Here is a 25,661-nt window from a genome sequence, read left to right as displayed (position 1 = left end):
CCCGGTCCACGCTCTAAGGACCCTCTTTGGCACAACAGAAGTCCAGCATCCTCCAGGTCAGCGCCTCAACGGCTACCGGAACGCAACTCTGTGCCCTCCCCACTGTATGCAAACCGCATCACCAGTGGAAGACGTCTCTGCCGCCGGACTGATCACCCGACCAAGTGGTCAGTAACTATAAACTTACCAAACCTCTTTCCTAAAGACCTTGGCTTAGTTTATACCTGCAGCCTATGTTTTCTAACCTGTTTAGATAACATTTACTTGTGGTCAGCATTACAAATGATAGCTATATTTGTTCCGAGATAAATACGCAGTTATTTATCATTAAACCTACCAGAGCCATTAAGTGGGTTTCCCATAGACAACATTACCATAGAAATCTCTTATATTGCTACTTTCAGCTCAACAGCATTGCATTCCGCCATTCTGCGTTCATTCCATTTTGTTAGTTTCTACACTTTATTTCGTATCTTCTTTCACATTTAGTTGCCTATTATCTATTAGTAGTGTGTATTCATTTATTGGTTTATCACTAGTGTTGTATTTACTCTTGCATATCTGTTGTTAATAAATTTAATTAATTTTATTACAATTGTGTCTTCATTGTGTTGATGATCCAAGGCTCTACTAGCTAGCTAAACCACCAAACTTTCAGATAAATCAGTTGACCAACTCCCTCCAGGGTGCAAATATCAATTTATTGACCTATTGCCAAATTAACAGTCTTTGACTGATACACTGAACCCAGCGAGGTGGGAATTGGTCATCTGATAGACTCACAAATGCACCTTGAGTGACGTGTGACCCAAAATCACAGCGTCATTGGTGACGTGAGCCCCGTTTACTACACATTAGAGAAAGACTTTATTGATATATTTCCTCGTGCGGATATGGATAAAATAAGAAACTAACATGTTTGATGTGAAATAAATTATGGTTAAGCTAAAATATAAGCCTAAGCCATGAGGAATAAGTTGCATTATGTTTATTTAAAGTAACTATGAAATAAATGTGTTACATTTAAAATGTTTGCAAACCCTCTCTTTCACACAGTAATCCAGATATTACTTCAAACAGATATTACCCCCTAGACTGGAAAAGGCGAGGGAGACTTATTAAAACAGATGTAGCTACTGTGAGAACAAATTCAGACCCCCTGTAAAAATGGTATACAGACTAGACCGCTCAAACTAAGATGCACTCGTAACTGCTGTGTCTATTTGACTCCTATTTTTTCTATCAACTAATATATCGTTGAAAAAGCATTTTATATACAGCCATCAAATTATATAAGATGTTCAAATGATCTGTTGTGCAACGCGAGCTCAAACAGCGAATGAGAGCAAAGAGGGCCACAGACACACGCACGCTGACTTTTTTTTTTACCCTAGACTGTAAAAAGGTAAGGGATTTAATGATTCACTTTTCAAATGTTAGGAAATGTATTATTATTATGATTATTATCATCATTTTATTATTTAAAAGTATATATATATATATATTGATTATATGTTTACTATTATTGGTTGTCATTTTATAACCGTTGTTGTTCATCTTTCTGTAATAAGCAAACATGAGCGCTTCCTGACGCCACATCCTACTACAATAAACCTGTCATCCTTTGACGTCGCACCTGGTAAACCCAGTCATAAATTGATGCAAAAACTGCTTAACCTGTCATAAATTAATCCCGCAACGGGTAAGCATCTCATAAATCCTCTCAACAACCCATAAACCTGTCATCCGTTGACGTCGCACCTTGTCAATTTATCAAACCAGGCGAGTAAAGTTCACTAGTTCAGCGTGGGGACAAACACATGGTCGGGCTCTACGTGGCTGGGCACCGTGGGAAATGAGCGGGGGGAGGGGGAAAGATCAAATGGTCAAAGTCATTAATCATCTTGACATTTGCCATAGGATCCTTACTACTTCTGTACCTGACATTTCCTCGGTTTTATTTATTTACTGCTAATTGAGTTGTTTGTTCTGGTTTTATTACTTTAACAATTTAAGGTTTGAAATGTATATTGGTCTAGATGTTTTCAGTGGTACTTTTTGGTAAAACCATAGGCAAAAGACAGAATAAACATGTTTAACAAGTAAATGTTTGACTTAAAACTTTTTAATGGATTTTTTTTCTTTCTTTTTGGAATCGGAATTAGGAATTGGAATACCCAACCCTATCTCACTCTCTCTCTTTCTCAAATTACAAATAGTAAGACAAATGACAAAGATAAAATAAATGTTTTTCAAATACAGTAGATTTATTTAACATGGATACATTTGTGTAGCATCTTTTGTTGTTCTATTAACATCGATGACAGACAGGTATTTAATTAGGCTGCTGTCCCTTTAAAACAAAAACTCCACAGGATAGACATTGGAGACACGATAGGGCAACTGATGAGTTTTTCAAAATAAGTCCGGACACTAAAACTGAAATACAGGATTGTCCCAGGAAAATGGGAGGGCTGTTTTACGTGCAAATTACTCGGAATTAACTCATATATTTATGTAAGTTTCACGAATGAGGCCCCATGTTACTACTGCCCCCTTTTCCCAAACCTCTTATCGCGAATTTAAAATCAGCATTTTCTTTTCAGGATGGGATGTTTGCATATGCCGTTTCAGGTCTGTGTGATATTTGAAACTCTGTTCACACTGAGTGCACTTGTAAGGCCTCTCTCCAGTGTGAACTCTAGTGTGAACCTTAAGGTTTGCTTTAGCTGTGAAGCTCTTTCCACACTGAGGGCAGGAGAAGGGTTTCTCTACAGTGTGGATTCTAATATGATCCTCCAGCTTTTGTCTTTGGCTGAAACTCTTTTCACAGAGATGGCATGTGTGAGGATTCTCTACGACGTGTCTTTTTACATGATTCTCAAAAGTATTCTCGTTGGTGAAAATTTTTTTACAAACATGACATTTAAAGCATTTCTTTCCAGAGTGAAAGTTCATGTGATGTCTAAGGCTTCCTTTATATCTGAAAAGCTTTCCACATTCATTACAAACAAAAGGCTTCCCTCCATCGTGGATTCTCATATGGCACCTCAAACCTTCTTTACGCGTGAAGCTCTTCTCACACAGTTTGCAGGTGTGGGGTTTCCTTCCTGTGTGAGTTTTCATGTGGACGTTAAGGTTGTTCTTCTCTTCAAAACTCTTTCCACACTGAGAGCAAATGAACGGTGCCTCTCCAGCATGGGTTTTTAAGTGGATTTCAAAGCTCTCTTTTTGACTGAAACATTTTCCACACTCTTGGCAGGTAAAAGGTCTCTCTTTGTGAACTCGCATGTGAAGGTTAAGCTTTGCTTTTACTGCAAAGCTCTTCCCACACTCTTGGCAGGAGTAAGGCTTCTCTCCAGTGTGAATTCTCAAGTGAACTTTAAGACTATCTTTTAGTGCAAAACTCTTCCCACACTGAGGACAAGTGAAAGGCTTTTCTCCAGTGTGAACTTTCATATGAACATTAAGATTTGATTTTACTGCAAAACTCTTTCCACACTGAGGACAAGTGAAAGGTTTTTCTCCGGTGTGAACTTTCATATGAATATTAAGGTATGCTTTAGCTGTGAAGCTCTTTCCACACTGAGGGCAGGAGAAGGGTTTCTCTCCAGTGTGGATTCTCATATGATCCTCCAGCATTTGTATTTGGCTGAAACCCTTTTGACAGTGATGGCATTTGTGAGGCGTCTCTACGACGTGTCTTTTTACATGATTCTCAAAGGTATTCTCGTTGGTGAAAATTTTTTTACAAACATGACATTTAAAGCATTTCTCTCCAGAGTGAAACTTCATGTGATGTCTAAGGTTTCCTTTATATCTGAAAAGCTTTCCACATTCATTACAAACAAAAGGCTTCCCTCCGTCGTGGATTCTCATATGGCACCTCAAACCTTCTTTACGCGTGAAGCTCTTCTCACACAGTTTACAGCTGTGGGGTTTCTTTCCTGTGTGAGTTTTCATGTGGACGTTAAGGTTTTTTTTCTCTTTAAAACTCTTTCCACACTGAGAGCAAATGTAAGGATTCTCTCCTGCGTGGATTTTTAAGTGGATTTCAAAGCTCTCTTTTTGACTGAAACTTTTTCCACACTGTTGGCAGGTGAAAGGTCTCTCTTTGTGAACTTTCATGTGAAGTTTAAGAGTTCCTTTTAGTGCAAAGCTCTTCCCACACTCTTGGCAGGAGTAAGGCTTCTCTCCAGTGTGAGTTTTCAAGTGAACTTGAAGACTTCCTTTTAATGCAAAACTCTTCCCACACTGAGGACAAGTGAAAGGCTTTTCTCCGGTGTGAACTTTCATGTGAAGTTTAAGAGTTCCTTTTAGTGCAAAACTCTTCCCACACTGAGAACAGGTGAAAGGCTTCTCTTTGTGAACTTGCATATGAAAGTTAAGCTTTCCTTTTAGTGCAAAGCTCTTTCCACACTCTTGGCAGGAGTAAGGCTTCTCTCCAGTGTGAGTTTTCAAGTGAACTTTAAGACTTCCTTTTAATGCAAAACTCTTCCCACACTGAGAACAGGTGAAAGGCTTCTCTCCGGTGTGAAGTTTCATGTGAAGTTTAAGAGTTCCTTTTAGTGCAAAGCTCTTTCCACACTCTTGGCAGGAGTAAGGCTTCTCTCCAGTGTGAGTTCTCAAGTGAACTTTAAGAGTTCCTTTTAGTGCAAAACTCTTCCCACACTGAGAACAGGTGAAAGGCTTCTCTCCGGTGTGTACTTTCTTTTGGACTTTAGGGTTCTTACCAGGTTTAGTTTTATGAGTCTGCGAGGAGCTCAGAGATTTTTCCCCAGCCATGAAATCATGGCATTCCTCATTTTTTACTTCCATTACATTCAGTTCTTGACTCTCCTCTTTCAGTGGCATCAGGTCTAAAAAGAAAAAAACAAGTTAACACCTGTGTATTGGTAAAAAGCTACAGACATAAAAAAAATTCAAACATCAAATCCAACCTCATGTACGCTAGATCCTACAGTTACATTTGAAAGTTTGGGAATCCGTAAAAATGTGAATATTTTAACAGAATAAGAGAGATAATACAAAATGCATGTTTTTTTTTTGTTTTTTTTTTTTTTGTTTTTATTTAGTATTGTCCTGAGTAAGATGTATTACATGAAAGATGTTTACATTTAGTCAAAAACTAGCTGGAATTATGTTTGGAAACCCTTCGTTCTGTTACCTAGATGATCGAACAGTTTTTTGTTTAGTTTTTTTGTTTAGTGATAGTTGTTCATGAGTCCCTTGTTTGTTCTGAACCAGGGGTGCTCAATCCTGTTCCTGGAGATCTACCTTCCTGTGGAGTTCAGCTCCAACCCTGATCAAACACAACTGAGCCAACTAATTAGGATCTGAAGCAGCACTTGATCATTACAGAGAGGTGGGTTTGATCAGAGTTGGAACTAAACTCTGCAGGAAGGTAGATCTCCAGGAACAGGGTTGGGCACCTCTATTGTAAACAGATAAACTGAGGCCTGTTCTTCAGAAAAATCCTCCAGGTGCTGCAGATTCTCCAGTTTTCAGCATTTTTGTGTATTTGAACTCTTTGCAACAATGACTGTATGATTTGAGATCCATCTTTTCACACTGAGGACAACTGAGGGACTCAAACACAACTATTACAGAAGGTCCAAACACTCACTGATGCTCCAGAAGGAAACACCATGCAAAAAAACTTATTGAGTTTGAAGATCAAGGTAAATTGTATTTAAATTATCTTCCGGGAAATATGCAAGCATCTTTGGTTGCTTCCGAAGGGCAGTACCGAGTGGAAAAAAAAAATTTAACAAAAGAAGACAAATTTGGACATCTACTTTCTTAATACATCGCGTGGTCCCTCAGTTGTCCTCAGTGTGAAAAGATGGATCTCAAAATCATACAGTCATTGCTGGAAAGGGTTCAAATATGATTGAAAACTGAACAAAATCTGCAGGACCTGGAGTATTTTTCTGAAGAACAGTGCTCAGTTTAACTGTTCTGGACAAACAAGGGACTCATGAACAACTATCACTAAACAAAAAAGGTGGTAGATAAGGATGGAACGATAAATTGGTTCGCGGATCAATTCTGAAATCTCTTTGGAATCGATTCTGAGATTAGATTTTTTAACAGCAGATGGCGCTCTAATTTAGTTTTTATCCGCACACTCAAATGCTTAAGAAGAAGAGAGCAGAAGAGTTGTGTAAATTCACCTCGGCTCAGAATGCTTTTATGACGTGAGATTAATGTAAACACAACCCAATGTGAACACACTTGTAATACGATTTTAAAGTTGTATGAATGGTTATTTCAGGTTGAAGTGCGTGTAAGGATTTGGAAGCAAGCAGAGTACGGCTGTTCCTAAAGCAAGCAGTGCCATCTGCTGTTTAAAACCAAACTCAGAATCGATTTGAGAAAGAATCGCAATCTGAAAATCTCAGAATCGATGCCGAATCATTTCTCGATTCGCACTGCAATGATTTATCGTCCTGTCCCTAGTGGTAGATCATCCAGGTAACCACAGACAGTATTAAGAAACCAAACTTTTGAAGGGGGTTATTTTAATAATTTCAGCTATTTTCTTGTCTTGTGAGCTATATGTAAACATCTTTTATGTAATACATATTACTCAGGACAGTGCTACATATTTTCTTTTTATGATCTCTCTTATTTTGTTAAGATTATTCACATTTCCACAGATTAAGCAAGGGGTTCACAAATTTTCGCATGCCACTGTATTTCCACTAAACAACTACAAAAGGTGTAACCTGTAATCTCAAAACCAAAACATAAGGTTATGAAAACAGCATGATAGACAAAAACCTTTTCAAGGCATTTTCACTTTTTTTATTCGAGAGTTTTAAAAGAAGTGGGACAGAAAGAAGGGGACTGGATCGGGAAAGGTCAATTATTTGGACGCCCAAAACTCCACAGCATTTTATGTCGGCATACTGTCTACGAGGCTATTGGCACCGACAGATAGATGTGCTTGTTAAATAAACATCCATGACCACAGATTAGTGGTGGGAAATTACAACAAATAAATGAGGAGCTCTTTTCCAAAACGCTATAAATCCATTTTAATAGTTTTCATGAAAATGATTTTTTTTTTTTTTTACATTTTGTTAATATTGAACTTATCCTGTTAAAATGGTCTGTTGGCTCAGTCTGAACATGTTAAACAATGATTGTTAAATGAAAAAACAAAATTGTCAAAGTATTTTTTTTTTTCAAAACAATACAAATCCTTTTTTTAAGAAATCGTTGGTTTATGTAAAAAACAAAAAAACAACAACAACAAGAGAACATGCAGCAGGAATATGAAACAAATGCAAGAAATATAAATAAATAGTAACAAACTAAATAGTAAAATATCAACTTTATGTTTCAATATTGTCCACCACATAAAACAAATAATTACAAAAAAGAACACAACATTAGATAATAAAAATACAACGTTAACATTACATTCAAATCATTTAATAACACATTTAGGCTAATAGTCATTCAGTGCCGAACCTGTGAAAACTCATTACAATATTCAATAAGTTATTTAGTAGTACATTCAAAGTCTTTTTATAGTAAAGTGTCAAACCTGTAACAAATTTGTTCACTACATATGCATTGAAAAAAAAAAAAAAAAACGCATTATTAAAAATATTCATCATCATAAATCCATCTTCTCTGTCTCAGTTAGGTTTGGATCTGTAAACCTAATCTTGTGTTTGGCACAATCAGAGCATGCATCTGTAGCTGGGTGACCGAAGCCAAGACTGAAATCCTTGGAGAACACCGAGTAATAGAGAGAGTAGCTGGTCTGAGCCTCAAAGAGCTCATGCATCTTGTGCACATTCAGGTCACTGGGGAGATACTTGCGGCCATGATGGCTGGCCCTGCAGATAAAAGACTGAAGAAAATGTGAGTGGTGCTTGCAGTGGCAAAAACTCGGACTTCGGTTGCTAGGACGGTGACTATGAAGTGTTTATGTCAGTATATATTGGCTACTTGATAGGACAAGTAAAAAGAGCCAACCGCCAGCTCTCTATGACTTTCTGATCCAAAGATATGATCGCACAAATTTTATGGCAATGTTAAGTCTATCTGAGTTTTTGCCCAAATTTCTCGCCCACTGTACGATAATCGTACGCCCGATCGCTAAGAAAAGTCAAAGCACATCTCTCCTCAATAAGCCGGTCGATTTGAGACGTCATTCATGGGTCTATGACAAACGGTGCGGGACGAGTTACACGCCGAAGTTCCTATGGGCCTGCATGAACATTCAGGTCAGTGGTGCTCCTCTCAAGACTGGATGTGCTCAACAATGAGTTTCCTTCTCCTGTTGTGCTCCTCACTGTGCCGTGCACCGCCTCTTCTCTCTGGGCGAGCCTCTGCAGTCTCCGCATAATATTTAGCCACCCGGGACACACGGTCTTTGCTGATGCCTGTGAAAGGAAATAGATTAGTGTTACGAACTGTACACTGTTTTCCTTGTGTATGTTCTTTCTCTCTCTCTCTCTCTCTCTCTCTGTTCTTTCACTTAAGTGTTTTTTTTTTTAGGTACCGCCTACCTTCAGAACTCTATTCGCTGGTGTGGCTGTCAATCATCGTTGGTTACCCGTGACGGTGTGTGATCTCTGCCTATCGTTATCTGCCTAGAGACCTTTAAATTGGAAGCGGCAACCAGAAGACGGAGTGTGTGTTTTAACTTTTGGTGTCACTGGCTGTTTGTTTATCTGCTACTATTGTTAATTGCTTACGAGACTAGCGTGAGATTTGTTGGAAATACCTGTGTAAAGATTTGTTACTTATGACATGGGCGTTCGAGACTAACGCTGTATCTTTGATACCTTTAGCTTGCTTTTGCTCCACTTAAATTTGTGATCTTATTGCTGTCTACAGACAAGGGAGACCTGGAACAGCCTAGTAAGTCGTGTGACATACATACCTTGCACGCAGGATTTTACTCTGTATTAGACACACTAGTTAAGTGAAGTGCGCTAAATGTGTATTTTTGTGTTTTTTAGTCAGAGTAAGTTTATGCCGCATTTGCGCTGAAGATTTCTATTTCATATTTTTGTTTTCTTATTTAGAGGATCTGGAGGAGACATGGGGATCTTTTTGTTATATTTATTTCTTTGATTTTCTAGCGCTACTTTCAGTTCCTCTCCCATTTGTCTTGGTTTTATAAATTCTCATTGTTTAATATTTTGTTTTCCTAAATGTTTGTAAATATTCATGGTTTTGGGAGCAATAAATCTTTTGTGGTGCTAATTTGAGGTCCTGAGTTTCTCTTGCCACTTTTGCTATTAGCTTCTTCTTTTGGTCATCTCAATGTTACTCCCTTTAAATTATGTTAAAACTATCACATTCTCACTGATACAGTGAGGTCAATAAGTATTTGATCACTCTGTGATTTTGCATGTTCTCTTACTTAGAAATCATGGAGGGGTCTACAATTTTCAGCATATGTGCATTTCCACTGTGAGAGACAGAATAATAAAAAAAAAAAAAAAAAAAAAAACGGAAATCACATTGTATGAATTTTTTTTACAATTTATTTGTGAATTACTCTGTCAAATAAGTATTTGATCACTTGAGTCAAAAATTTTATATTTGGTACAGAAGCCTGTGTTAACAATTACAGAGGTCAAACGGGACTTTGGCCCACTCCTCCATACAGATCTTCTCTAGATCCATCAGGTTTCGGGGCTGTCACTGAGTAACACGGAGTTTCAGCTCCCTCCAAAGATTTTCTATTGGATTTAGGTCTGGAGACTGGCTAGGCCACTCCAGAACCTTGATGTGCTTCTTACGGAGCCACTCCTTGGTTTTCTGGCTGTGTGCTTTGGGTCATTGTCATGTTGGAAGACCCATCTTTAATGCTCTGACTGAGGGAAGGAGGTTTTTGCCCAATATGTCACAATACATGGCCCTGTTCATCCTCTCCTTAAAACAGTGCGGTCGTCCTGTCCCCTGTGCAAAAAAACACCCCCAGAGCATGATGCTTCCAGCCCCATGCTTCACTGTAGGTATGGTGTTATTGGGATGATACTCATCATTCTTCTTCCTCCAAACACGGCGAATGGAGTTAAGACCAAAAAGTTCTGCTTTGGTCTCATCTGACCACAGGACTTTCTCCCATGACTCCTCTGGATCATCCAGATGGTCCCTGGCAAACTTCAGACGGGCCTGGACATGGGTTGACGTAAGCAGGGGAACCTTCTGTGCGATGCAAGACCGTGACGTCTTAGTGTATTGCTGATAGTAGCCTTGGAAACGATGGTCCCAGCTCTCTTCACAGCATTGACCAGCTCCTCCCGTGTAGCTCTGGGCTGATTCTTCACCATTCTTAGCATCATTTATACCCCACGAGGAGAGATCTTCCGTGGGGCCCCAGTCCGAGGGACATCGACAGTCATCATAAGCGTCTTCCATTTTCTGACATTTAGTCTAACAGTTGTTCTTTTTTCACCAAGCTGCTTAGCAATTTCCCCGTAGCCCTTTCCAGCTTTGTGAAGGTCTACAATTTTGTCTCGTGTCTTTTGACACCTCATTGGTTTTGCCCATGTTGCTACTTAGACTTCGGCTGATTGTGGGGTGCACCGGTGTCTTTATAACAGCTAACAACCTCAAACAGGTGCTACTAATTTAGAATCATGTAGCTGGACTATTTAAAAGCAAAATAACAGGTCTTTGAGGGTCAGAAATCTGGCTGATAAGCAAAAAAAAAAAATCATACAATGTAATTTCCGGATTTTTATTTTTAGATTCTGTCTCTCACAGTGGAAATGCACCTATGCTGAAAATTGTAGACCCCTCCATGATAAGTCAGAGAATTTGCAAAATCACAGGGTGATCAAATACTTATTGACCTCACTGATATGTGATAATAATGAATTTCTCTGAATTGCAATGAAATCAGTTCCACTTCCTGTAATTCCAATTCAATTAAAAATTTTATTCACTGAACTGGGCTCTATGCTTATTTTTCTTGTTAGGAGGTGAAAAAAAGGAGCAGAGTCAATATAACAACAATAATCCAAAAATCTGATAAAAAAATTGCCTTCCCATTACAAGGTGAAATTTGACTCCTTAACGTGATTTAACCTTTATTTTTACCTTTTCATATGTTTAATGAGGCTCAGAGGTAACATGAGTGCAATCAAATTCATAAATTCATGTTGAGATTAAGGTTTTAAATATAGTTTTGAATACAGAAATATTAACCCTTATGTGTTGTTGGGGATGTTTTCGTCCACTGAGGGTTGCTGTTGAGTCTCAATTTGGCCACTTTTTCTCTGTTAAAGCAAATTTTTTTTTGCATAAATCTGTTAATCAACCTCAGTCCTGATCAAAACTACGAAATCTTTTGAAGAAATTCAGGATTTTGACTCTTTATGTGCCAAGTTCATAAATTATGTGACTCATTTTGGAAACAAATACACACAAAATGACTTATTTTCAATATAACAGGTAATTGTGGACTGGATTTTTTTTAACCTTTTCAACTTTTTCAACCGTTTCGTCTTGGACATGTGAAAGATTAGTAAGAACATTGGCTTTCACGCATTTTTAGTTTTAGCGCAGCATCAGATTTTCATTATAACCACATTTTGATTGCAAAGCCATGACACCATATAATGCTGAATTCTTGATTGTTTGTGGTTTTCCCTGTTGATTATCAGTAAGCCCCATTAACCCTTTAGATAGGCCTAAAAACAACAACAACACTGTTTATGAAAGGATTGGTGAGATATGTCTGTGATACATTACTCAAAAACATATAGAAACACAAATATGCTGATCCTAAATATAGTCGCACGTAGTAATTTTCAGTGGCAAATGCGAGTGATATGGTCGCACTGTAGAGCCTGAATGAACTGAATAAAATTCTGAATTTTGCATCGGTTGGGTAGTATTTTTATGTCACGTTAGCATGCTTGTTTACAGCAAAACGCCTTTGCCTCAGGGAAGAAACCTACTGAATGGTTTTAAACTAGGCAACACTGAAACGAAAGTTGTACTCACCAAACACTTTAATGAAGGTGGCCTTGCAAACGGAGACCCTCTCTGGGTGACTGCTGCACAAAAGACTGTACTTGACTGATATATTTCGGTCTTTTTGTTTGTTTACGTCCAGGACTTTAAGACGCTGCCTTTTCACCCGTGTTACGTCCAGGAGATGAAGTATGGCTCTGTCCTGGTCAAACTTGTTCGGTCTTTCATAAAACTTCACAAAATTCATCATCAGGTCATCCGCTGACAGTTTCTCGGCCTGACAGAAACCGGTCGCACCAGCCTTGTGTTGACATCCCACGGAGGGTATTAACGCGCCCCCTGAGTGACGGACCTTCTTCTTTTGTTGTGTTTTATGATGTTCTCTGTCCAGTCGGCGTTTTCTACCCCCATGTGTAGGTCTGACTGGCTCATCTAGGCCAGCAAAAGTGTTGTTAGAGTTTAAAGAACTCATTTTGAAGACTAACATCTCTCGCTTCAGAGCACGCCTTGTTGGATTGCGTCCAACGCTCAATTCTGATTGGTCGAGAGGACATACGGGTCATTCCAGCTGGAATCATCAAATTTTGGAAAAGTTCCCCCCTGACCGCCTCGGATTTGTCTGAAAAAAATCTGTGTGATGGGTAATAGATCATATACAAAATTTCAGATCTCTACAGTGCATACTACTTTCACAATTGTGCCAGGTCCATCAAATTTTCAGGGCTAAGAGTCCTAGTCAGAACTGCATGAATTACAACTCACAGCATTGCTACTGAATTTACACCTGAATGCTGGCCCTCTACTTTTCTTTGAAACTATTACTTTAATAGTAATAGTTAAGTTGGCTTGGGAAAGCCAACTTACTGAAATCCTATTTAAACTTCTTCTTCTTCTTCTTCTTCTTCTTCTTCTTCTTCTTCTTCTTCTTCTTCTTCTTCTCCTTCTTATTTTTTTTACCGAAAAATATTTAGACACTATCTCCTCCTAGACCGTTCAAGCTACATACTCCAAACTCGGGTCAGATCTTCATACTGTTCTAACTTAGGTTGAAATATATTTTCAGACTGTTTTGAGTTATGGTTTTCTTAAAAATTAATATTAAAAATCATAAAAAGGTCCCATAGACTTTCATTGACCAAAAGTCCATGTCTGTTTGAACTATGTTTAATGTAAACTGCTAGAAGCCATTGATACTCAATTAAGCTTTAAACTATCTATCTATCTATCTATCTATCTATCTATCTTCAAACCTTATCTATCTATCTATCTATCTATCTTCAAACCTTATCTATCTATCTATCTATCAATCTTCAAACCTTATCTATCTATCTATCTATCTTCAAACCTTATCTATCTATCTATCAATCTTCAAACCTTATCTATCTTTCTATCTATCTTCAAACCTTATCTATCTATCTATCTATCTATCTATCTATCTATCTATCTATCTATCTATCTTCAAATCTTATCTATCTATCTATCAATCTTCAAACCTTATCTATCTATCTATCTTACTAGTAATGCTAAAATCATACTAGCGACTTGCTAGTCATGCTAAAATCATGCTAGCGACTTGCTAGGCATGTTAAAAAACATGCTAGCGACTTGCTAGTCATGCTAAAATAATGCTAGCGCCTTGCTAGTCGTTCTGAAATCATGCTAGCGACTTGCTAGTCTTGTTAAAATCAAGCTAGTGACTTGTTTGTAATGCTAAAATCATGCTAGCGACTTGCTAGTCATGCTAAAATCATGCTAGCGACTTGCTAGTCATGTTTAAAATCATGCTAGCGACTTGCTAGTCTTGCTAAAATCATGGTAGCGACTTGCTAGTCATGCTAAAATCATGCTAAAATCATGCTAGCGACTTGCTAGTAATGCTAAAATAATGCTAAAATCATGCTAGCGACTTGCTAGTTGTGCTAAAATCATGCTAGCGACTTAGTCATGCTAAAATAATGATAAAATCATGCTAGCGACTTGCTAGTCATGCTAAAATCATGCTAGCGACTTAGTCATGCTAAAATAATGATAAAATCATGCTAGCGACTTGCTAGTTGTGCTAAAATCATGCTAGCGACTTAGTCATGCTAAAATAATGATAAAATCATGCTAGCGACTTGCTAGTCTTGCTAAAATCATGCTAGCGACTTGCTAGTCATGTTTAAAATTATGCTAGCGACTTGCTAGTCTTGCTAAAATCATGCTAGCGACTTGCTAGTCATGCTAAAATCATGCTAGCGACTTGCTAGTCATGCTAAAATCATGTTAGCGACTTGCTAGTCATTCTAAAATCATGCTAGCGACTTGCTAGTCATGCTAAAATCATGCTAAAATCATGCTAGCGACTTGCTAGTAATGCTAAAATAATGCTAAAATCATGCTAGCGACTTGCTAGTCATGCTAAAATCATGCTAGCGACTTGCTAGTTGTGCTAAAATCATGCTAGCGACTTAGTCATGCTAAAATAATGATAAAATCATGCTAGCGACTTGCTAGTCATGCTAAAATCATGCTAGCGACTTAGTCATGCTAAAATAATGATAAAATCATGCTAGCGACTTGCTAGTTGTGCTAAAATCATGCTAGCGACTTAGTCATGCTAAAATAATGATAAAATCATGCTAGCGACTTGCTAGTCTTGCTAAAATCATGCTTAAAATTATGCTAGCGACTTGCTAGTCTTGCTAAAATCATGCTAGCGACTTGCTAGTCATGCTAAAATCATGCTAGCGACTTGCTAGTCATGCTAAAATCATGCTAAAATCATGTTAGCGACTTGCTAGTCATTCTAAAATCATGCTAGCGACTTGCTAGTCATGCTAAAATAATGCTAAAATCATGCTAGCGACTTGCTAGTAATGCTAAAATAATGCTAAAATCATGCTAGCAACATGCTAGTCATGCTAAAGTCATGCTAACGACTTGCTAGTCATGCTAAAATCATGCTAGCGACTTGCTAGTAATGCTAAAATAATGCTAAAATCATGCTAGCAACTTGCTAGTCATGCTAAAATCATGCTAACGACTTGCTAGTCATGCTAAAATCATGCTAACGACTTGCTAGTCATGCTAAAATCATGCTAGCGACTTGCTAGTCATGCTAAAATCATGCTAGCGACTTGCTAGTCGTGCTAAAATCATGCTAGCGACTTGCTAGTCGTGCTAAAATCATGCTAACGTCTTGCTAGTCATGCTAAAATCATGCTAGCGACTTGCTAGTAATGCTAAAATAATGATAAAATAATGCTAGCGACTTGCTAGTCATGCTAAAATCATGCTAGCGACTTGCTAGTCATGCTAAAATCATGCTAGCGACTTGTTAGTCATGGTAAAATCATGCTAGCGACTTGCTAGTCATGTTAAAAATCATGTTAGCGACTTGCTAGTCTTCCTTAAATAATGCTAGCGACTTGCTAGTCTTGCTAAAATCATGCTAGCGACTTGCTAGTCATGCTAATATCATATCATATCATCTTAAATAATGCTAGCAACCGCATAGCAACTGCATAGCAACACCTTAGCAACCACCCTGGGTACCTTAGCAACCGCATAGCAACACCTTAGCATCTATTCACATTCAAACTATTTATATCTTCTAACTATTTATATCTATAAATATATCTATTTTCAAACTATTTATATCTATCTAGACTATCTATCTTCAAACTTTATTAATCAAACTAAAACTATTTCAAACTGAAAACCTTTAAACTTTCTTTAAACTAAAAGCTTTTAAAACTACTTAAAACTTACTGGCTAGGCTTTCTTAAGCCAACTTAAAGTTTGCTAAGAAACTTTTTATCTAGTTACTTTACTATTACTTTACTTCAGACTTGGTAAATGGGCTGATATGTACCATGTCTTTCACATCCTTTGACATCAGACAACAGAGTCTTATGGATGTTGAGATATTAAGGTCCAAAAAAAAAAAACTCATTTAAACCAATGTTTAGAGCAATATTTCCCATGAATGACACCCGCTGTGAACATGAAACTTGTTATTTCGAAAGAGCGTGTTCTTATTGATAAAATATTGAAAAAATTAGGAAGGGGTTTTTCCTCATTTTTCTGTTGTTATTCATGGGAAATATTGCTCTGAATATGGATGTGAAAGACATGGTGCATATCAGCCCATTTACCAAGTTTGATGTTTATACATTGAAAAGTGAGGTTTCTATGGACATCTGAAAACCCTTAAAGTAACAGTTTTAAAAAAGTAGAGGGCCAGCATTCAGGTGTAAATTCAATAACAATGCTGTGAGTTGTAATTCATGCAGTTCTGGAATAAGATTCTTAGCCCTCAAAATTTGATGGACCAGTCACAACTAGTTCTGGAGATGCCAAAACGGTGTAAAAAACAAACTTCTTTTTTTTTTCTTTTTTTACAGATGTTTTGTGAAAAAAGTATGCACAGTAGAGATCTGAAATGTTGTATATGATCTATTGGGCATATTACCCATCACATGGATTTTTTTTCAGACAAATCTGAGGGGGTCAGGTGGGGACCATTTGATGATTCCAGCTGGAATGACCCATATCGCATTTTGGCTAAAAACAAGTTCGGCGCTTATAGCGTTTTGGAAAAAAACAGCATCTTGCAATACATTTTAAACAAGGAAAATAACGATTTTGCATGAAACATTGATGGAGCAGTGAATAGGTTCCATACACGGCAAAATGGCATGACAAACAAATTTTTTTATTTATTTGGCGTTTATCGAGTTTTGGCAAAAGAGCTCTTCAAATACTCTTCTCTCGACTATAATGTGTAAAGTTATGGTATAATATTATAAAATTCTGAATATCCAGCTTTCATGTGCATCACAGGGAAATTTGACAAACAAAAACTGCACTTATTGCATTTCTTTCTCAAGAGAAGAAAGTGTTTTTCAGTCTCATTTCCTTTTAAAAATGAGGATTAATGTCAGACAAACTACTTATTTATGTGTGACTAAATAAGACAAATAACAGAGATAGCGATATTTATAAAACATAATCACTAAAAAAGGACTTTGAGAATGAAACCAACCTGTTTGTTCCTCAGGATCTTCATGTTTGACTCCAAATGACTCTTCAATCTCCACATCTTCACTCTCATCTTTAATAAACATCATCTTTGTTTGTTGTTCCTCAGGATCTTCATGTTTGACACCAAATGACTCTTTAATCTCCACATCTTCACTTTCCTCTTTCATAAACACCATCTCTGTTTGTTGTTCCTCAGTATCTCTGAATGTTTCTTCAATCTTCAAGTCTTCACTCTCCACTTTAATAAACGTCATCTTTATATCAGTGTGTCACGTGGATCTCCGTCACTTCAGCAAGAGTTTTCTGTGTTTAAGATGAGAATAATTAACAGACAGAAGAAGAAATGTACACTAAATCTCAGTCTAGTTCAGTAGTCAGCACACTAGTAAGGGGGTCAGTCAGAGTGAGAGTTAATGGACTTAAATGACCAGATTAGAGACAAAAACACTCAAAAACTAGCACTGCAAATTAATAAAATAATGCTAAATAATACATTATATTTACAAGCTGATAGAAACAGACCTAATTCACATGTTTGTTTCTTCTTTGCAAACTCTAATAAGATTTTCTTCACGTTTGGGTGGAAACCCACTGTTTTGAGTTTGAAAAAGCTGTATTTGTTAATCATTTCTTGCCAGTGAATAAACAGTGTGTTTATGATGAACAGAGACTGAAATGAGACGCATGTTTACTCATAAAAACCGTTCATTATTGTTGTTAGATACATTCGTGTTACATTCATTAGCTATTCACTCAATTCACAGTTATCTATAAACACATTTCTCAAGAAGACAATTTAAATCGTATTTTTTTCCAGAAGTATATATAGCTTTGTCTGTGCGTGAATAAATGAACACTATGTAGGGATCATATCAATCTGAACACAGTTCATTCATGTAGTTCTCTTCTAAAGAGCTGCTGATCTGAATCAGAGTTAAATAAGAGACACACGAGGAATAGGGTTGAGAACCGCTGCTATATAAATCTCAGAGAAAGTTATTTTGGTTTAAACACTAGACAAAGGATTAAAACACAAACCTTTCTTCAGCAGAAACACAGATGCAGGAGTGTGGCGCAGCCTTATGACATCATCCCTCCTCAACAAAATAAAAGTCCTCTTCACATAATAGAAATTCACACACAGAAAACAAACTCAGACTGTCAGATGATGGACTGATTTAAAGGATAAATTACAGATTTCCAAAGCTATAAATACTACTGAGATTTTTGTAATGATTCATTTTGAGATTTTAAGTGATATTTATCCTTCTGTTGGCTTTCTAAGGCTATGAAAGAAAATAATTGTCTTTTGTAATTATTGTACAATAAATTCCATCTTAAAAATGTTTAGGCTAATTTTTCAAGTAATGATAATGAAATGACAGATCATCTGTCCATTTCCAGTTTTAAATAGAATTAGCAGTTCTTTGTGTGCATTAAATTCACCAATGTTCCCTTGTTAGAGAAGAAACATAGTTTTAGGAGAAATGACTAGTCATAAACTCTTCTCTTGCAGAATTCTTTATTCTAAAGACCAAATCTTCAAGATCCAACTAATGCTGTCACGATTTCTTGATTCAATTTCCCGTACTCAATTTTAAAATTTAAAGTTAATTAATTAAAGTTAATTTAAAGTTTAAACAATAGTTACACATAGGTCCATAGAGGACAAAAATGTCAATGTCCAGAAACTGTAATACAAATATTATATATCATTATTTTCCCCACTTTCACTGATGTCAATCTGATCTAAATAGCTTTTTTTACTCAGTGTTAAAATGTGGTGCTGGTTTAAGATGCTCATTTGCTGGTTTATGCTGGTCCTACAAAAAAAAAAAAACAATTGCAGATTTTTTTTTTCTGTAATTCCACAAATTATAGAACTACTGAATAAATTGAGGATTTCTTTTTGAATTGTCTTGACTTGTGTTTTAGAAGCTGATTAAAGTTTTCATCATCACCATCATCATCTTCATCGTCATCATCATGGCCTCTAAAAGATAAACCTCATCTTGTCAGAAACTGCACACTACTGGTTATGGCTCATTCCTGGTGTCCAGTAACATTTTGGATCCATAATTCTTGGGGGAAAAGGTATGTTTTTCATGTTTTTAGCATTCTACTAAAATAGTGACATGTTTACCATATATATTCTCCATTAATGTTCCTCACCTCACAAAATAAGATGAAAGTATGCCAAATATTAAACTTTGCTGTCAAATTATTATTTAAAATGACTCTAACAGGGTGGAACACCAGTGTTAACAGGTTCTAGCAGTGGATGAGCTTTCTGTCATTGTCCTGCATTGTTTGTTTGTCTATAGCTACATTTATCTCTGACCCTACACCATACTAATAAACGATTGTGGTCTAAAACCAGGTGTTTCAGTTTCATTGTACAACCCCTGTATGTCCAAGTTTAGAAGAGGTCATAAAAAGACCAAGGTCCAAAGCTAACCTCTCACGATCTCTAGCTGGAGCACTCCTGAGCTTTGCTAGATGGCACTCCAGACTCTTGCCACTTTACCCAGGACTACATTTCCCATAATCCTTTGCACGGACTCATCAACTGTCTCTCATTAGATCTCATCACCAGTTCACAGCTGCCTCACATTAGTAGGACTATAAGAATTGCAAGCACATGATTCTCTCTTTGAGAGAGTGTTTCTAATAGGTGGCTGCATATATGAAAAAAAAAAACCTAATCCTAAAAAAATTCTAACAAAAGGTTTTTCAGCTGTTTTTTGTAGTATTGGGTGTCCTTAATAACATACTAAAAGTTTACCAAAGTTTGACCACTAGAAAGCTGTCATTTTAAAGATGGCGTCCAAGGTGGACAGAAAACCCTTAAAATATCCTAACTCCTTCATTATTTGACCTAGCCAAGTAATCTTGGTGTCTAACCCAATGTTTTCTTGGTCTGTAAATCCATTGGATTTGTCTAAATTGCACTGAAATGATTACATATTTATGGAATACATGATTTAGTGATGGGGTTGTTTGGGGTGAACCAGAGATGTAAACGATTTATCATGTCATGTAACTCCTACTAAGTACGTGTTTTTGGACACATACAGCTTCTTTTTTTTTTTTTTTTTTTTTTTTTTGCTAAACACAGACTTGACATTCAATGTAAAAGTTATTGCACCCAAAAGTTCCTTAAATTGGAGCTGTATAACTTTGATCATAAACAACTCTGAAGTAGCCTGAACAGAGGCCTGTGTGTGAACCCTCTAAATGGTCACTCATTTCAAATTGCTTTAATATATAATTGTACTTGTAATCACTTACAGGTGCATCTCAGTAAATCAGAAAGTTGTGGAAAAGTTCATTTATTTCAGTAATTCAACTTAAATTGTGAAACTTGTGTTTTAAATAAATTCATTGCACACAGACTGAAGTAGTTTAAGTCTTTGGTTCCTTTAATTGTGATGATTGGGCTCACATTTAACAAAAAACCACCAATTCACTATCTCAATAAATTAGAATACTTCATAATCAGTGTTGGGGCTAGTTACTCAAAAAAGTAATATATTACATATTACATATTACTCTCAAAACTAGTAATGCCTTACTTTACTTGATTACTCCCTGGAGAAAGTAACTAGTTATATTGCTAGTTATATTACTAGTTACATTTTTTTCTTACACAAAACACTGTTATTCTTAACAAAAAAGCAAACATGACCTACTGCGTGCATCCACGGCAGAATGCAAACAAACAAAGCTTCTTTAAAGCTGATATCTCAGTGCATACGCGATCTCATAAAGCTCTTATAACACAATGGATATTATGCACAATTAATATTTCATAAAGGTCTACATTTTGTGTGTTGTGATTCGTAAGCACGCAATATTCAGCACTGTTCAAAACTTTTGAGCAGTGAGTGAATTCTATCTTAAACACCACTGATTGGCGATGCGTTCCAAAAATCAGCAGATGGCTACATTGCTCATGCTGCAAAACAAGTTTTAAATCGAAACTGCCTATTCTTGCGCTTACTAATCATATATGTTGTTCTTGCTGCTTTTGTGCAATAGACGAATAAATTTTTTTTGTTTTTTAGATATTTTATGTTTAGATATTTCTATATTGCGGGAGTCCTGCGAATCGTTTAATTTTCCCGCATCCCGCACACACACACGAGTCTCTACCTGCCCGCACCAGCACACGCACTTGCCCATCAAGTTTTGTCCCGCGCCGCACTCTGTTGCGTTGGGTCCCGCGGGATTGCAGGTCTCTATTTGCAAGTGCCGCTCTGCTGCTGGCTGCCGGGTGTCGACCAATCGGTGATGGTAATTTAATGATACATCGTGCCAAACTCAGGCCAATCACTGTTCCATTCACGCCCCCCCTCCCCTTCCCTTCCCTTCTGTTCTCTGTGTTGTCATGTGCCTTGTGTTTGATGAAGGTGCTACTGGCAAATGTAACGCAAGTAACTAGCTCGGGAAAACTGTAATAATATTACCATTTTCAGACGAGTAATGCCTTACACTACTAGTTACTGAAAAAAGTAATATTATTATTATTAATATTATAAAAGTAACGCGTTACACCCAACACTGTTCATAAGACCAATAAAAAAAAACTTTTTAGTGAATTGTTGGCCTTCTGGAAAGTATGTCCATTTACTGTATATGTACTCAATACTTCTTTTGCTTTAATTACTGCCTCAGTTCAGCGTGGCATGAAGGTGATCAGTCTGTGTTCTGCTGAGGTGGTATGGAAGCCCAGGTTTCTTTGACAGTGGCCTTCAGCTGATCTGCATTTTTTGGTCTCCTGTTTCTCATTTTCCTCTTGACAGTACCCCATATATTCTCTATGGGGTTGAGGTCTGGTGAGTTTGCTGGCCAGTCAAGCACACCAACACCATGGTCATTTAACCAACTTCTTTTGCATTTGTCAGTGTGGGCAGGTGCCAAATCCTGCTGGAAATTGAAATCAGCATCTTTAAAAAGCTGGTCAACAGGAAGCATAAAGTGCTCTAAAATGTCTTGGTAAACGGGTGCAGTGACTTGGTTTTCAAATAAACACAGTGGACCAACACCAGCAGATGACAATGCACCCCAAATCATCACAGACTGTGGAAACTTAACACTGGACTTCAAGCAACTTGGGCTATGAGCTTCTCCACCCTTCCTCCAGACTCTAGGACCTTGGTTTCCAAATGAAATACAAAACTTGCTCTCATCCTAAAAGAGGACTTTGGACCACTGGGCAACAGTCCATTTCTTCTTCTCCTTAGCCCAGGTATAATGTCTCTGATGTTGTCTGTGGTTCAGGAGTGGCTTAACAAGAGGAATATGACAACTGTAGCCAAATTCCTTGACATGTCTCTGTGTGGTGGCTCTTGATGCCTTGACCCCAGCCTCGGTCCATTCCTTGTAAAGTTCACCCAAATTCCTGAATCGATTTTGCTTGACAAACCTCTCAAGGCTGCGGTTCCCTTGGTTGGTTGCGCATCTTTTTCTTCCACACTTTTTCCTTCCACTCAACTTTCTGTTAACATGCTTGGATACAGCACTCTGTGAACAGCAGCTTCTTTGGCCATGAATGTTTGTGGCTTACCCTCCTTGTGAAGGGTGTCAATGATTGTCTTTTGGACAACTGTCAGATCAGCAGTCTTCCCCATGATTGTGTAGCCTAGTGAACCAAACTGAGAGACCATTTTGAAGCCTCAGGAAACCTTTGCAGGTGTTTTGAGTTAATTACCTGATTGGCAAGTAACCATATTCTAATTTATTGAGATTTTGTTAATGTGAGCCAAATCATCACAATTAAAAGAACCAAAGACTTAAATTACTTCAGTCTGTGTACATTGAATTTATTTAATACACAAGTTTCACAATTTGAGTTAAATTACTGAAATAAATGAACTTTTCCACAACATTTTAATTTATTGAGATGCACCTGTATCTATCATGCAAATATGCTAATTAAAATATCACATGGCCAAAACATGTACGGCACCAGTATTCCTGGTCTAGGAGGAATACAAAGGAGTAATGGTCATTTCAAGGACCTGACGGCCGCCATTTTGAAAACGGGGCCTTTCTTGGAGTCAATGTTGGTAAACTTTTAGTATGTTTTTAAGTACATCTGATACTACTGTAAACCACTGAGAAAACTTTTGTTAGAATTTTTTTGGGGTCAAGCCATATTTGCAGCTGACTATAAGTTCTTGGCCTGGGGTTAGGCTCACCCACCAAATAATCTGCCTGCCGCCGACAGATGTATCCCTCCCTGACCAAGGAGTCCACAACCTGCTCAATATGGGGAATTGACTACTGGAATAGTGGAGCCGTCAATCTAGAATAGAAACTCCTATCTTCTAATTGACGACATCTCTCCTGTACATATTGTGGTCTATCCATTATGACCACTACACTCTTCTTGTCAGCTGGTTTAATTATAATGTCCCTCCTATGGTTCAAATTCCCACAGTGCCTGCATTTCCGCTGCTGTTAAATTAGAAACTGGGTCTTGTGTCTCTACAGCTATTTCCTGAACATCATCAACCGTTTTGGTGAAAAAATCCCAAATTTCTTCAGGTTGATCTTGTGGTGGTGGAGTCCAATCTGATTTGGAACAAAAAGGCTTTGCCGAGGAAGAGCCAGAACTCGGCCCAAAGAAGACTGCCCTTTTCAGTTTCACAAAAAATTGGCCTAAATCTGCCAATACTGATTTTTTATTAAATTTCTGGACCAGGTAAGAAGGGACAAATGAAAAGCCTTTATTAAGGACAGAAAACTGAACAGGGGACAACAAAAAAGTCTTTGACAAATTAACAACCGTCCCCTCCCGTAATGGACCCCTGTCTGAGGGCCCGTTCACTTGCAGTTTAAATGGGCCATCCAGTGGTCCCTCATTGCAGCTGCCGTGCGTGGTGCCCAATGGACCTTGTCCATCTCTGTGTAAAATGATTCCCAGGGTAAAAGTGGGACACTATGGCCTGTGTCCTGGATGCAGTCATTCAGGATCTGCAGATTGTCCAACTGCCGCTTGAGCAACCTTTTGTGAAAATTGACCCTGGGAATATGAATCACCACATACGGGAACGTTTGCTTAGCCGCCCCCAACAACCTCTCCAGAACCTTCCTCAAGATGGAGGGATTCTCCTGATCCCTATTATTTATCCCAAAGGATAATACCACCTGTTGGGCGTCCGCCCACACCGGGGTCCTGTGTTTAAATATGTTATATGCCTGGGATAGATTTGCCCCCGGGTACCAATGCACCTCCACCTGCCTGTTGTTGATGGGTGGGAGACGACCCACATTCGAATCCCCTAGGATCACCACTGGTCTGCTGGGTTCTAGGGTCCAGTTCTTGTATCGATCACCATGGTGATTATGTCTTTTGCCCAGGCTCTGATCCGCTAACCCGGAGGAGGCAATGTTAGGGACCTTTGGACCAAGAGGGCCCTCCCTTTCCCTCGGTGTTGGAACACCTGAACCCCCTTGGGCTATTGGCCTGGTCTAACCCGGTTGTGACCAGGACCAGTTCATCTCCTCCAGCTCTTCTGACCCTACAGAGCCCTGATCTTGTGCCAGACCCGAGGTCCCCTCTTCATTCCCATCCAGGGGAGGCCTCCCAGCTGTCTGCCACTCTGAGGCCTTCCGAGGTCCCCCAGAAGAACTTGGAGGATCCTGGGCTGTGGCCATAACTTGCCGTCCGCCCTGCCCCTGTACCACCCGCACCTTTACTGCCGCTGAAGCTGGCTGAACATCCTCAGGCTGGTGTGGGGCTGGGGATGCCGTTGGCGGATCCCCCTGTGCTTGTTCCCCTACCCCGGAGACCTCTTCCGACATGATCCTTTGTACCTCCTCTGCTGCCAATTGGATTGTGGATTCGCGCACTGTTTTCAGGTCCTTGCGGACCCATCTTACGGCCACCTGCCACGCCTCCTGCCATCGCAGCCTTGAGGAATCCCTTAATTCTGCTCTGGCCCCCTGAAGGGTCTCCTGATAGTGTTTATATAGGATGTCCACCCCGGTGTGGAACCAGTTTCGGGCATTCCCATAAATCAGACACTTTTAGCGCTTTTCCACTACACAGTACCAGCTCGCCTCGGCTCGCCTCGGCTCAACTCGACTCGGCTCGACTCGGCTCTGTTTGGTTTTCCACTGTAAATTGTACCTATACCTCCACAATAGTACCTGGAGCAACGCTGCAAGAAACTGCCGTGATGTAATCTTCTACGCGACACACACCCGCTGTCTGAACCTCCTCGTTTGACCACGGCGTATTCTTCCGAGTTGCCATAATATATAATGGATTGGATATGTCACGCAATCTCTGGCCAAACTTTTTAAAAATGACGGGGTTATTCTGGATACTATTGCTGGCGCGTGCAATGATGACGCAGTGAATAGTGACGTTTCTCTCTGACCAATCAGCAGTCTGCTGTGTTTTCACGTCACATTTAGTATCGCCTCAGCTCGCTTGGAACCTCGCCGGAGGTGGTACGAAAAAAAGTACCTGGAAGCCGGTACAGGTACAACTTTTACACAGTGGAAAACCAAACAGAGCCGAGTCGAGTCGAGCCGAGTCGAGCCGAGGCGAGCTGGTACTGTGTAGTGGAAAAGCGCCATTTGTCTCCACGGAGGGGAGAGCTGGATGCACCCCCACTGTGATTCCTCGGGCCATAAGCTCCAACCCGGCTGGACCC

General features: G+C 38.7%; 1 protein-coding gene across 1 annotated transcript; it reads right to left on the bottom strand.

The window, feature by feature from the left end:
• Nucleotides 1-2,273: 2,273 nt before the first annotated feature.
• On the bottom strand, nt 2,274-17,288 carry LOC141334016 (uncharacterized). The gene is made up of 2 exons (XM_073839162.1): nt 16,991-17,288; nt 2,274-4,859 (listed from the first exon to the last, which is right to left on the bottom strand). Exons 1-2 carry the CDS (start codon nt 17,241-17,243, stop codon nt 2,572-2,574), a joined length of 2,541 nt encoding a protein of 846 aa, XP_073695263.1. The 5' UTR covers nt 17,244-17,288; the 3' UTR covers nt 2,274-2,571.
• Between the last annotated feature and the right edge of the window lie 8,373 nt (nt 17,289-25,661).

This window comes from Garra rufa, chromosome 4 (genome assembly GCF_049309525.1).
Source record: "Garra rufa chromosome 4, GarRuf1.0, whole genome shotgun sequence".
NCBI classification, from domain to species: Eukaryota; Metazoa; Chordata; class Actinopteri; order Cypriniformes; family Cyprinidae; genus Garra; species Garra rufa.
The sequence above is the reverse complement of the archived record's forward strand: the minus strand, read 5'-3'. Positions and strand labels throughout refer to the sequence as shown.